Raw genomic sequence first — 15,082 nt, forward strand, 5'->3', positions numbered from 1 at the left:
TGCCCGCATGTAGAGCTGCAGCCTCTGTACACTAACCACTAAGATATAGCGGTTCCTCGACCTTGAGGCATTTTAACCAAGGTGGGTGCCGCTCATGTGGAAGGCCAAATTTAAAACATAAGAATTACCCTTTAACTTGCTCCAAGGTTAAACCCACACGTCACATGACAGAAATGTACGACCTCAACTCCCAGCGGATCAGGTCAAATCTGAGGTTATGTTTCACGGCTGTGGGAACTCTTCTACAAGCTTATGGCCCTAATTAACAACATGAAAATCATGTGCTCATAAACTGTTATGAAGCTGCTGATTATGAGGCTGCTGTCTGGACTTATGAATGTCTTCGCTCTGATCTAACTGGCAGATACCACTGCACACTGTGTGCAGCTCACATTAAAGTGTCATGCCGATTCTTGGTGCTATGCAACTTTGACTTTCTTTTGATGACAGCACTTTCTTTAGATGCGAGAGCTTTTTTTTCCCCCCTCGTCCATCAAGCGGAATAATCCTCTTGCAGAATTTCACCTACCGAATGGAGGCAGCTCGTACTCCACCTCCAGCACGACTCGCTCCCCGATGTTCTTCAGCAGGCTGATAATCTCATCATGGCGCAGCTTTGACAGGTTGATGCCGTTCACTGACTTGATATAGTCTCCTACATTCAGCTGGTCACTCCTGCCAAAAGCACGAACAGATGAAACGATTTTTTTTTTCTTTTGGAATACTGATTTAAAAAGGTTTGTTGCCAGTGCCACCGCAACATCAACCAAACCCTCTCTTTTGCCCTTAACCAATTAATTGTTCTCTTTGACAGCTCACAACCTCCACTCTCACATCTCATAACTCACAGCTTCTTGTATATTAACATGAAAGAAATAGCAGCAACACAGCACATTTGGATCCAGTATAAAGATGAGATGTCTCATTTGATATTTTAGTCTGTTCTGTTTGGGCTTTAATTATCTGATGCTGCTGTGTGTAAGTGCAGGAATGAAAGCTATAGTCTAAACAGAATGAGCATTGTGTGATGTGAACATTATGTAAGGAATCGTGCTTGGTTGCTTTAGTTTGCACCAGACAGTAATGATGATTTCATTATGATCCAAACACGAAATGCTGTTGCTGGGCGAATGTTGTCTTACATTCTGCTTATTGAATAGTAAATTAATCAAATAAAAGCTCTGCCCGACTCATTCCTCTTACCTTTGGGCTACTGCCATTCAACGCTGACAGCAGACAGAGAGAGACGTCTTAACCAGCCGAGCCGAGCGAGCGGCCTGTCATCAGGTCCAGTCTCATCACACAATGTCACTGCCGGTCTCTCTCCTGTCTGCATGAGTGTCTCTCCACTCAGTAATTTAGCAAGCACTTCCACAACAAGCATGAGCTCAGCTGTGGGAGGACAAGCTGCTTGGAAGAATTAGCACAGTGTCTGTCTTTAAACCTCCCAAGACTTGACAAGCGAAGTTTGGTCAAGGCATTTTCGGCGGGGGCTACATCATTCTTACAAAACTCTGTGTGTGTGTGTGTGTGTGTGTGTATGTGTGTGTGTGTGTGTGTGTGTGTGTGTGTGTGTGTGTGTGTGTGCGCGTGTGCTTGCTTATTCATCATAAAACGTGAATCATCCACTACATTTTACTTTCATGTGTTTGATGTAGGGGAAAATGAGTGTAATGCTGTTGACGTTGAAGGAAATTGGTTTAATCGAATGTTAATTAGGCTATCTTTCAGCTAAAAAAAAAAAAAACGAGCTCAAAAACATTTTGCTTTAAATAATTACTATTGCCGGAAGCAATGCAAGATGTCTTCTGCCAGACAATATAATACAAACTATAAATTGAATTGATTTTGTTCGAAAGCAAGAAGAAGAGCTCCTGTTTGTAACACTTTAGTGAGTTGGCCTTTCACGTTTGAGATTCTCATAATGGAGCTTTGGACTATAGATGAGAAATGTAGCTTCTGTCTTCAAGCGATTCACAGTAGGCTACCCCAAACGCCAGAGTAAAAAAATCATACGGCGTCAATAAAATGTGGTACACGAAAAGGAACCAGACATCCTCTCGCCACTCTTTTATTCGCTATTTATAGCCTATTGCAGTGTTAGCAAAAGCAAGTAGACAACGTGTGAGTTCCAAAGTTTTAGTCCAAACAGGACTGACCTCTAGACTGAACAGGGACCTCACGGACTTATGTTTTTTTTATATATATATATTTACAATTGAGAAGTTATCTTTTAAAAGATATATGAGAGGATACATTAACACGTGAGTTAGTACTGCATTTGATTAAAACAAAATAAAGCTGAAGGAAATCATTTAAATGTGAATAAAAGAATTCAATAACGTACTTTTGTAGATAATACGATAAAAGAAAGAAGGGGAAGAATTAGAAATCATTATCACAGCAAAAGACACAGCAACCACAGTTTACGTAGAAATCTTCCAGATCACAATCTTAACACTGGAGGGAGTTTGCGTGGAAAGTGAGCATAAGTAAATGAAGTCTGAAGTTCTGTAAATAAGCAACTCCACCCCGACGACTTCTCCTAGCCACTCCTGTTCTTTTAGTATTCTTTCCATTTCACCTCTTATTTGTTCTTGTGTTGTTTTCTGTGCCTTTTTGTGTGATTTATTTACAGATGTTCTACATTGAGAAAAAAGTTGCAATGCATTCTCGACTAATTGCCTGGAATGAGGATTGTGTATGACCATTTCAACAAAGTCATGAAAAAATATGATAAAGTAAACTAAACATAAAAGATAATAAAGATGTTAAAAAATCCTTTCTAATTGTAATTCATAGACTTGTAATGTGGTTTTGAAGGGACTTGAGTTTTAGGCATCTGATCCAACACAACACCTACAGTCCAGCAGTCAGGGCGATCTGGACGTAGCTTTGCAGGATAACTCTGGACAGCTTGTTTTGGATGCCAGGTTTTAATCACATCATAAAGCAAAGATCTCACCTGGCAGCTAGCCCACCTGGCCGTAGGTTTGACACTCTGGGCTTGCCGTCCTTATCAGACCCTCCGGAGATGGTGAGGCCAAGGCTGCTGCCTTCCCTTTTCATCAGGTCCACTGTGGTCACTCCTCTGTATTCATCTGCTGACAGATACACATAGGCACAGATCCACATTCAGCATCAGGGTCTGCTTGACAGAATCCTCTTATCTGTGAGGCAACAACAGTCTCTTTCTTTCTTTCTTTCTTTCTTTCTCTGGAATGGCCTCACAGAAATGCTCTGTGACACACGACCACATACTTTACTTTATTGCTGTGGAGTATTTTCCTTGTTCTCTCGAATCTCTCAATCTGAGAGAATCATTGTGACAGCAGGAGGAAGACGGAGTCAGTTTTATTAACACCACACTAATGCTCACACTGGGAAGAAATGTAATGCATTGTTTAAAAAAATTAGACACTCACCGAGATTTACAGCTTACTCATCAGTTTGTAAATGGAAATCCAATTCAGTTCTTAAGTGGATGAAAATGAGTTTGACCTTGATGGATATGTGGTTATAAAGTGTCGTTAGAGAACTCATTCTGTCTTGTGCTCCACATTGTGCTGCGCTATTAAATCGTTCATCTTGAAGTAGAAGTGTGGTTTAATGCAAACGACAGGTATGCCACATAAGCAGTTTTTCCACCTTATCTAAGCATTCAAACAGTGCAACATCAAGCATAAAACAGCGAAGACAGTTTCAAACACAGCATGACTATTGCTCTCCTTCCCTTTTGGTGCAGTAGCATGAATCAGATATGAAAGAGATCCAACAAATTTTGACTGAATTGTACCTGAAAAGCTGCGCCTCTGGGACGAATGCGATTGGTCAGTTGTCCCAGACTCCTTGCTCCCCTTTGAGTAAGGTCCTTCATCTGAGGAGACAGCAGGAAGGCATGGAGGTGCTGTTAGGAAGCACTGTGATGACATGAAGGGAAACTCTGCAGCAGAAGGCAAGATGAGCACAAGCGTCCATTGCACATCATGACAGCTGCACACAATTGCATTCAAGATGGTGAATTTCATCATGTTCACACGGCAGCCATTTCCATCACACTCAGGATTGGAAGTTCAAAAACTGTTACGATGTCACCCTGCTGTGTTACAGCATCTGAATCTGTTTAGCTAAGGTATTTTTTTGTCTTTTTGTGCCTTTATTGGAGAGATAGGACAGTGGAGTCGGAAGTCAGGAAGAGAGAGAGAGAGAGCAAGGAATGCTCGATGGGAATGACATGTAGGAGAGGAGCCACAGGTTGGATTTGAACCTGGCCCGCCCACTTTGAGGAACATAGCCTACATACATGGGGCGTAAGGACTAACCACGACACCACAGGTGCTCCTATTCAACTGTCTTGTGAAATGAATGTCATTTTTTTTAAAGCACTTTTTCATACACTCGATCATTAAAATAAAAGAGACTGTTGCATTTTTTTTTTTTAAAGTATCGAAATATGTAACCTTTTAAACAATATAGTTGGAAAGTACATTCTAATGTTTAATATTTGCTGAAATTACATTTTCGCACATTTTTATACCAAATGGTTACTAAAGCCTTCTACTCTCCCTCACCTCTATCTGGTGACTCACGCTATTGTCCTTTATGATGTAAGGGCAAAACAGTTTGTCAAACTGCTACAGTTTGAATTTTGGTCAGTGCTTTAAACTACAGACTGAAGGGAAACTGAACCATGCACACAGTCACATATTAAACAACAATTTGTTTTCACACAGACTTCTTTATGTAGTACATGATTTGTACAACGTTTTTATTTTCGGGAGCCTGAATGTGGAGAGTTGCCTCACTTTGTTTCTATGATAATGAGAGTAGGAGTTTAAATCAAGGCTTTGGAATAGATCCGCTCTGTCTGTTGTAGAGACTTTTGAAAACCATTAATTTACCCCAAGAATACATCGGCATCAGGCTCAGTGTTTGTGATCACTAAAGCATGGGAATTCTGCAAAAGGATCAGCATGCGGTTAATGGACTGTTCGGGGATGGAGTGAAAGATCATTTTCATGTCATTTACAGCAGCTGCTGCAAAAAGCCGGGAAATGCTCAATGTGCTTTGCAAGGAAACTGATTTCTTTCTCTCTTTTTTTTTTTTTCTCCACACAGTGGGGCCCTTTTCTGACAGCACAGGGCTGGCCTCAGATTAGCAGGGCCAATGCATGCCAGCCATCTGAACTTGAATGAAGCCACAGAAGCACGTCAGCAGCAACAGTGATGGAGGAAACTTGACTTGGCACTTCTCTAATCCTGTCTACTCAGAATTACCTTTTCAGCTATCCAACACAGTGTTTGAAAAATAGGGCTGAGCGAAAAAAAAAAGATCCATTAATGCATGCAATATATGATTCCCCATATAATATTGATTCAGAGAAGCCTGAAATCAATGACTTCGACTCATCCATGAGTCCCCACTGTTTTTAAAAGGATGCTGTTTTTGTATGACAGTCTGTTCCCAGATTTTAAATAAAAGGGAATTAGTGAACAAATATAGAAGTTGTGTTACAGTAATTAGATTCATGGAGATGCATTTTGGTTTGCAGTGATTATGTTAACGTGGACAGTTTGAATCATGTCTTGCTGACGGATGGAAAAGTTACATAATTTTTTTTTTTTTTTATGTCTTTTCGATAACCGATTTATCCGTGTTCCCATCTAAACCATGGCATTTGTGATCCGTGACACCACTAAAAATGATGCACACATCAGTATTCATCAAATATCAGAAGGTACGGTTATGAGCTTTCTTTTATTTCTCTTATTTATGAGTATTATTTAAACAAATGTCGAAGCATATTGATCCATATCGAATCACGTCATAACCTCAAGAGGTTCTTGACAATACCCAGCCCTACTGAACAATATAGGGAAGTCATGAACTCTAACCCTAAGGGTTAGGGTCCTGAAGGGAAAATGTTACTGCCACACCTTAAGCTACAGTTTTCAAGCATTGATGAAAACCGTCCATATATTTTAAACGTTTTATATTCAGGAACTGTGTAGTCATTGTTTGATGAAAAAGACATACTGTGGCTGATACAGAAACACTGGGCTGAAATGACCAGTCCCATGGTGCACAATCAACTGACAAATGAAATGGTTAGGGAAGTATCTTAAACAACGATCGCCATTAAATATGTAACCAATCCGAGCACATAAACACAATACACATAGCAGCAGATGCAGAGAACATTAACCATTTCATTTATTTCTGTATAAAGGAATGTAAACGTCAACAAATCAACTCAAAATGTTAACTCGGGAAGATGCCCAAAGTAAGTCATTTATGAGAGTTTGATTCCGGGTCAAAGCAATCCATTTTGAGTGTTAAGTACATCTATTGATTCAAAGTGAATAGAGAAAACAATATCTAATAAGGCTTATTTAAAAAAGGCCAATATGCCAAAAGTATGAACAAATAAAGTCTTTCATGGGCTCAACTTGTAGCTCGAAGCTAATTTGTCACGTATGGTTACATAGAAATAAAAAATTACAGAGAATAAAACGACTTGTTCACTGTCTACTATAAATTTCATCCATGTTGCACTTTGACTGACACTGCTGTTCGTAGGTAACCCGCTGTTAAACTAAAGCAGGGACTACATGAGCTCCTTTTGTTCAGAAAGTAGTCCTGTCATCATCGAAGAGTTATCGTCCCAGTTCTTCTATCAAGAACCCCCCCCCCCCCCCCCAGTTCAATCTGTCTTTAAACTGTGCTCATTTGCAAAGACTGTACTGGTACTCTGAGGGCATCAAACCCACTGCCTTCTCCCTGTCCACATCATTTTTCCAAATCTGCCTGACTGAAGATGAAGCCTTTAGACAGCTGAGAGGCACGGATCCTTTGTCACACATCTTTGACCTGAAACCTCTGCGTGGGCCGTCAACACAAAAATGCTGCGCTCTTCTGCTCACATGCAGCTTCATGACTCAGACCTTAACTACAGGAATGTCTTAAAAAATGACTTGGCAGTTAAATGCCAATGTATAGGTACTACATATTTAAAATGTGGCATTTCCCACTGATTAACACACATCCTTGCACAAGTGTCCTATCCACTAGCTATGAGGCACAAACACAACGTGAGTGACACATCACAAACACATTAATCTGGACAAAAGCCCTTGTTACCACGCGGACTCCTGAGGGCCCCTGACAGTCCAGCAGCTGTCATTGCAGTCAAAAGGCAACGTTAGCTCTGGGTAGCGCAGACCCCACACTCTACACGTGACTGAGCACTACTGTACCTTCAAGTCATCCTCCCCGAGCTTAAAATAACCATCATTCATCCCAACAGCAAGAATGAAGTTCAGGATGGAGCTGATTAATATGCAGCCCCAACAATGAAACAACTATTGGACAGAAGAGAAGAAAAAAAAAAACACTCCCCACTCAGAGGAGGTTAGTTCGGGGTTTAAGGATGAGGTTTGGCAGAAACGCTGCGTCTAAAGGACCTTGGAGCGCCGCACTGACTAAAATAAGATTTTTTTTTGTCCTGCATAAATATCGAGTGAGCTAATTATCTCCTGAATTAATCCAGGGCACTGAATGCAACCTCTCCCATAACCAATCAGAATGTAGGTTAAATATGAGGGTGGCACTGAAAATGACAATGAAATCATAAAGCTATTTTCAGAGGTGAAACTTTATTAATAAACTATGTCCAGCCAGACCCAGTTTTCCCTGCTATATTCGCCCCAGTTACACATGGCAGGATGGTATGAAGAGCTCAACAGACATTTCAATCTCAAACACAAACCATATATGCACCTGAATCCCCCTTTTATGCTACTGTATATTGATGACGGGTCCTTTATTTGAACCATTAATGAATCACACATTATCCGCTCTTCATAGGGTACTTATTGATCCCGATGATCAGTGAACCCTCACCTGACGCACAAATAGTCCAAAGTGTGGTGCTCTTACCAGTGCTGTTCTTGGCGTCTCTCCTCAGACCACACAGCATGGCTGTAGTTTACCCAGCGCAGCACCCTTCTGGAAGTAACCTTGCTGATTTGTAGCAGTTGGCAGAGAGCTGAGGTTCCCACCACACTCGAGGTGAGAGTACGTGACCCGAGAGTCTCAGCCGCTCAGACACAACAGCATCCTCCTTCATTCACTCCGTTCCCTAACATTTCTTTAACCCTTTCCCCTGAGTCAAAAAGCCAGCAGGGATCTGTGCTCCAATGGGAAAATTCTGGTCCTCAGATGTTCCTCTCTTTTGTAAACTTGTTGACAAAAGAGGATGTTGTAAAATCATCCCTCTCAATCCTTACAATTCAAAACATTTACCAAGCTCTGTCTTTCTTTAAAATCCAAAGCAACGAGAGCAAAGGTTCATGTCCTTTTCTTGCCATCTTGTCGCGGTTCCATTTTGAGCTATTCTTACTAATCATTCGTCCTTTTCCAGAGGGGTTTATCATCCCCCCGTTCATACGCTCACATGAGCTCACTCATAACCCTTCTCGCTCACACAGAGCTGGAGTGAGTGTGTTTGCTCTCCCTCGCTCTGTCTCTCTCTCTCTCTTTCTCTCTCTGTTTGCCAGAGGGGTTCAGTGAGGCAGGCACACACGAGAGTCCCTCCCTCCCCCAGCACACACACACACACACACACACACACACACACACACACACACACACATACATGCACACACTTCTATCCATTTCCCACCAAGTCAAACACCCTTCTAATGCACATCCTCAAACCCACCCACACTCTTAAACACGACAAAGCTGCACACACTCAACTCCAGGCACAATTAACACCACCTGCACATTCTATTGTCATCCTGAGCCCTGCAGAGTGTCACGTTTTTCACACATATGAGACTGCACCCGCTTTATCCACACTGTGCTATCTCCCTCTCTCACCCACACACATAGACATACACATAAGCACAAAGTGGAAAATGCATATGCAAGATTCCTGTGCAGAACAGCTGCCTGTATGAGAACATGTTGATATGACGAAGGCCCGTCGTGACGCCTTGAGGCTGTAATGACAGATTTCACTCCTGAACAAACTGTAATTGAGAAAACGAACGACGTGAAGGTAGAAGCAAAACGAAAACATTTTAAATCTGACTTGACATAAATATGGCCTGGCATCTCGTGTCTCTCCCTCGGGGATGTGAAAGGACACTAAAACAGAGGCTCTAAGAGGGTCTGCTACAGACCCTTCACCACACACCTGTCTGACCATTTGTCTCGCCCTCAAACTTTGACGCCTGCCACTCCCTGAGCCGCACTGAAACCAACACCACCACCAACTAACACAACAACAGACGGCTACCCCAGCCTCACTGTCGGCTCCTTTGGGCCTCTTCTGCCTCATTTGTTTTGGTCACTGCAGGCACAGTGTTGTCAGCATGAAGACTTAAGAAGCAGATAAGAAACAAGTTCCGCCGCAACATTTTTAAAAATCGACAGTACGCCCTCTGACGACGTATTTGACATGTATAGGATACAGTGATTACAAACATTTCAATGTTTCCACTGTTGTTGCACGGAGCCTAATTAGTCAGCTGTTCCAGTGGACTCAATGCTCCTCAGGATTCAGGATAATTTCCTGGGAGACATTTGTCCTTAATACCCCATTTACAACGTGAGTTGAGCGTTGCCTGTCAGAGCGAAACTAATTAATTTCAGACAGAATAAAGACAAAAGGGAGATGGCGTAGTGTGTTAAACTGATTTATAAAAAAAAGACAAAAACTGGGAATCAAGCGGGAAATGGTGGTTCATAGTAAAAATGGATCTTCTGCAATTCTTCAGTCAAGGTTATCAATACAGAGTGAGAGATGATATACCGATTAGAGGAAGCGCATTCTTTTTGCATTGACCTTGGCTTACAAACATGCTCCAAAAAAAGAGAAAGTGACTGCAAAATGGTGTAAGATTAAAGAAATATTTTTAACGTTGTGCTTAGTATTGAATGCAGCTTTAGGGGTTTTTTCCCCCCCCTCATAATTTTCAGCAATATTCTTGTGAGAAGCTTGTGTATACTTCACGTGGAAATGACAGGATTTTATTGAAGGATGGACTGCATCTACACCTGCTCCTCTGACAGCTGACCACACTGCCATCTCATGGTGGAAACATTCAGATGCAACTTTCAAACCAGAGTCTGGGAAGCTAAAATGAATACCAAAGTTTCAGCCAGCACAGAACAGTTTGGGAGAAAAGATAGCCTGAAGATTGGGATGTCATTTATTACATGTACATTTGATTGACTACTTAGCTGAGGCAAAACAAGGAAACATGCATCAGGCATCTTGTACATGTTTTCTTTAAGACATAAACAATAATAGTGAAGATAAACCTATTTAGTTCCAAAAATAATCCATTAAGATAAAAAAAACAACAACAACAAAGAAACATATTCAGGTCTAAATGTAGTTTTGACTTTTAAGGCATATTAAAATAAAGATCTGTTCACTAAAACAAAGGGTTTTTTGCGTCACTCTTTTCTATGACAGCCACAAATAATCAATTAAAGCAAACTACTCAGAATGAATAAGATCACATTCATACTTTCAAAATTGTCAAAACGATTTAGCTCTTCTAGTAGCTTTACCTTTGGTTCTCCCCCTGATGACTCCAAGTCGACACCTGATAGAAAAAGAAAACATCCTCCTCTTCCCGCCTGCAGACCGGCTGCCTTTCCTCAGAGATTCCGTCTTAGGAAAAGCGAATGCGAGCTGCTTGGGAGCGAGGCGCCCCTTTCCAAACACTACCCTTGCTGACATGTTCATTTTATGTCCAGTGACAGGAGGGAAAAATGAATCTGTTCCTCTTCCTGAGACTCCCAGCATCTCTCAGACATTGCAGCCTCCTCCTGTCCTGCTGTTTGTCTCTTCCCCCTCCCACTCTGGAGAACTTCCAACCCTCATGTTCGGGTCTTTATCGAGATAAATCCACTAAAAGGTTCAGTTTTTTGTTTTTTTTAAGATTAACATCAAAGACTGCAATGGTTTTCTTTTGGTTCCCAGATACAAACTGACTGGCGAAGTAGATGTAATGTTTATTTTTGCATCGCTGGCAATGTCAGTTTTTCAGGAGCAGATGGCAGAGGGCTCAGGGCTGTAGGGCAGTTTGTCTGCCAGAATGCAATGGAAACTTTCTCTGCAGGGAGTCAGCACTACACACCAAACAACAGAAAATACAATCTGAGCTGGATATTAAAAGGTAATAACATCTTATAATCCTTTATTTAATAAGCATTTCAGGGATTTGTCAAGACATAAGCAAACAGACTTCAACCCCGGTGAAGGGAAATGTAGTTTATATTTGAATATGATTCCAATATAAATTTACTGATTTACTCAGGTAAAATAGCACATTTAACTGACCAAGAACCAATCAGTGAAGACACCAACTCGTGAGCTTTACTGGATTGTGCACAGGGTGAAAATAGCCCTGATCTCAGTTATCATGCCAGAATTAACTGCTGTTAACCGTTGGGAACTCCTTATTCATACAGCAATGTGTTAAAATATTTGGAAAGGGGAAATTAAGCCCAAAGATAGCAGCTTCAAGCAGACAAGAAAAAGTCTTAATGTGGAAAACAAATATTTCTGTGATGCAATAACCTATAAAATTTGGGGATTCTCAATGAAAGTCTGCATGTCAACCATCCTCTTTAAGAACATTTATTTTTTTCCCTTCTTAAGTTGTTAGTCATGAAACTGTATCATGCTGATAGTTTATTTACAAACCTGTCCAACAACACTGCCATAAAAGCAATAAGGTGCAGAATAGAAATTACACACGAGCCAGATACCATTTTAAAGTATTTATTGTGAATAGCCAGTTTATTCGTTCTCCTCACTCCTGAGTCTGGCGTTGGGGTTGGTAATCTTGATGGCCAGCTGAGCTGCTCTCTCCACGATCAGCTTCCTGTTCTTGGAGGAGACGTTGTGGGCGATCTCAGCACAGTGAGTCCTGCAGAGGAGGAGGAGAGGACCCAACGCAAGTGATTAGAATAACACTGAGAAATGGCATTTGTATACTAAAAAGGTCAATTTACACGTCTTTTACACTAAAGACAATAAGAGTTATGAAATAAGCATCGGACTACTTCATCAAGTGAAGCGAAGCAGCTTTGTCCTGTTAATGTTTTTTTCAATCCTGTTTTGTCAGACTCAAAATTCTGAGGCAGAATCAAGTCATGGTATGTAGACAGAACAGTTTCCCCTGCACATATCTAAACATGCAGTAATAAAGTGAACACTGTTTGGTGAAAGTAGCCCATTCCAAAGTTCACAGCAATGTCTTCATTCAATGGTTTTATTTGTCAGGTTCATTATAACAAACGGCAACAATCTTCATCGCAAAAGCTAGACGAAGTATTTACATACCGCACAGGTATATTTCACAATCTTTCTTTGGATCATCAATAAAATGACTGCAAGCTAGGAGAGAGGAAGCATGAGGGGAAACAAGCACACACAAACAAGTGTTTGGTGATGTATGTTCCCTCCCATAAATGCAACCATTATAGTGCTACACCTCACTTTAAAACTGTAGCTCCGTCTGCTGCCTTGTTTGAAGGGCAGATCCCCTGATGTGATAACAGAATGTGGAGATCACAAAAGGTGGGTCATGTACTTGTACGTCTCCAATGTGCTGTTGGTAAATTTTGCACAATTTTGCAAATTTAAAACACAGTTAAATCTACAAAATAAGGATGGGGAAAGGAGAGCTGACGCCATGTGTAGAGAGTGTGAGCGCAAGTGTGGACAAGAGAAGAGAAGTTGGAACAGCCAAGACAAGCAGATTAAGTTTTGCTCAAAAATTTAAATACAGGTGAGTTAAATACAATGATAACCCAACAGACCAGAATCATCAAAGCTGCCAACTTTGCTCTCATGCTGTACATGTACAGTCTTAGGAGCTGAGGTTTAAGGGCTCCCTGTAAATTAAACCTGTGTCCGTTATTTCATAGACATTCTGGACAACAAGGGAAACGTCTTTACAAAGACAATGTCCCTATCATTTAGGAAGTATTGCCAATACATCTTTACAATGAATCTAACAAACTTTTCAAACACTTTCAGTTATAATTCAGAGGATGTTTACTAAAAAGAGAGTCTCAGCTGGTATAAAACCTCTGAAAATGACCGAACACTGAAGGCTTGACGATTTAGTTATGAGAGCAAAAGCAACTGGCACTCTTTTTGATGGCGTGTGCGTAGCATAACTTACTTGTTACTCATCATCAGGACCTCAAGCTCCTTGATATTGTGCACCAGAAACTTCTTGAAGCCAGAGGGCAGCATGTACTTGGTCTTCTTGTTGCTACCATAACCAATGTTGGGCATCAGCATCTGACCCTTGAACCGCCTGCGGACCCTGTTGTCAATACCTCTGGGTTTACGCCAATTTTTCTGTTGGAGAAATACAAATTAGTTACAAGAATTAATTGCTTCCAAGTCCGATTTCCCACGTCGAAACACAAAAGGTCAAAGAGAAGCATGCCAAGAAAGTTGCACTGAATCTTACCGCAATCTTCACATATCTGTCAGACTGATGGCGGATGAACTTCTTAGTTCTCTTTTTGACAATCTTGGGCTTTGTGAGGGGCCTGAGGGCTGCCATGATGACTGTAGAGAACACACAACTAGGCATTAAAACACGTTTATCTGCTTCAGAGTTACAAAGTGCAGTTATAAAGAGCTCCACTTTAAACTTTCACTGAATGACAACACCTAATATGTTAAGATTCCTGCAATAAACAATGCAAAATAATTAAACAGTTTGAATGATAGGTCCTGCGAGAATCATCTTTAATTTGTGTTTTGAACCTCGAGGTAAACGTGTTGTACACTACCAGCTTGCGGCACATTCAGTGTTTAGCTGGTAAGCTAACCATGCTACTCCGGTTCATACACTCCCCTCTATGTACGAACTGAAATAATAATTACTCATAAAGACCTTTTAAAACGGGATAATGCATGAAACGCTTAATGGACAACCATTATGGAAAAAAAACACCCATTCTGACAAGGAAAAGAGCAGCAGTCCGTCACAGGCTACATACATAGCACTACGGTGCTGAACGAAACATTAAGTACGTTTTTAGAAAAACATCGTCGTCAATTTCATCAAACATTTAGAGGGCGATCGTTTCTGACTGACAATCTATCTGATTTGAGTTAAAATAGGTGACCATTTGTGCAGATTAATACAGATTGCGTTAACTCACCCGCCGATGTAAATCCAAAAGGGACTTCAGCGACGGCGGAAGGAAAGAAAAGGACTTCCGTGAGAGGAGCAAAGGCTTATGGGTAGTGTATTTTATCAGCGCACAGTACATCGAGGAGTTTCAAGATCCTGAAGTTAATCTAATAATTCTTAAACAATATATATATTCAGCTACTCATTATTGTAAGATATATGCGTGTTGCTTTTGATTAGTGTTTTATTTTCATGTTTTAAACTAGGTTTACATCTTGGGTGGTTTCACACCATGGGATCCTGGCACGGATCAGAGTACGCTTGACCTCAGTCCGGTTCATTTGACCTGTGTGAGCACAAACGTACCATACTCGTGTCTAGTACCTGAGTCTGCATAAAGAGGTAGTCTCGTGCGTGTCATGTAGGTTTGAGGGAGATGTGAGTGCAACTGTGCACAAACAAGATAGATAGCATGATCCTGTTTGAGTATTTGTGAACCAAATGAACTTACTGCCACCTGCTGTATCTGAGTGTGTAACAAAGGTAGGTAGGTTAACTTTGTCTTATTTGCAAAATGAAAGCTCTCTAATGTACTGACAATATAGAGCAGTGGTGTCCAAACTTTTTTTCTTGCGGGCCAAAATTGTCGCGTTAGAATCGCTCACAGGCCACAGGGTTTTTTTTTTTTTTTTTTTTTAAATATTAGAAGGAACTTTTTGTATTTTGACCTCTTCAAAAAATAATGTAAATACACAATAACTAATTGGAGTGGGAAACTGTTGTGTTCTAATTTGTTGGAAAGAATAGTCAGGCTTTTATAGGTCTCCCTCGCTAACATGAAAAAGAAAAAAAGAACGAAATATGCCATCTGATGAGGCCTGGGGCCAAAATC

The 15,082-nt window shown here is 40.9% G+C and overlaps 2 protein-coding genes across 7 annotated transcripts in view; both read right to left on the reverse strand.

Moving 5' to 3' along the window:
- The window catches only part of grip2a (glutamate receptor interacting protein 2a), a 34,782-nt gene extending 23,785 nt beyond the window's left edge, over nucleotides 1-10,997 (reverse strand). The window contains exons 1-4 of one of the 6 annotated variants that reach the window (XM_079359963.1): nucleotides 10,589-10,997; nucleotides 3,797-3,877; nucleotides 2,966-3,104; nucleotides 530-675 (exon numbers count right to left, since the gene is read on the reverse strand). In XM_079359963.1, coding sequence (XP_079216089.1) covers nucleotides 530-675; nucleotides 2,966-3,104; nucleotides 3,797-3,877; nucleotides 10,589-10,826 — 604 coding nt within the window. In that variant the 5' untranslated portion in view covers nucleotides 10,827-10,997. Of the gene's footprint in view, nucleotides 1-529; nucleotides 676-2,965; nucleotides 3,105-3,796; nucleotides 3,944-7,939; nucleotides 8,515-10,588 lie in introns of those variants that run through there. The other 5 variants (XM_079359962.1, XM_079359961.1, XM_079359964.1 and 2 more) reach the window with 5 other exon arrangements.
- Nucleotides 10,998-11,793: 796 nt separating this feature from the next.
- Nucleotides 11,794-14,309, reverse strand: rpl32 (ribosomal protein L32). Its single transcript, XM_079359982.1, has 4 exons — nucleotides 14,219-14,309; nucleotides 13,516-13,616; nucleotides 13,219-13,400; nucleotides 11,794-11,955 (listed from the first exon to the last, which is right to left on the reverse strand). Exons 2-4 carry the CDS (start codon nucleotides 13,609-13,611, stop codon nucleotides 11,826-11,828), a joined length of 408 nt encoding a protein of 135 aa, XP_079216108.1. The 5' UTR covers nucleotides 13,612-13,616; nucleotides 14,219-14,309; the 3' UTR covers nucleotides 11,794-11,825.
- Between the last annotated feature and the right edge of the window lie 773 nt (nucleotides 14,310-15,082).

This window comes from Symphodus melops, assembly GCF_947650265.1.
Source record: "Symphodus melops genome assembly, chromosome: 13".
In the NCBI taxonomy this organism is placed as follows: domain Eukaryota; kingdom Metazoa; phylum Chordata; class Actinopteri; order Labriformes; family Labridae; genus Symphodus; species Symphodus melops.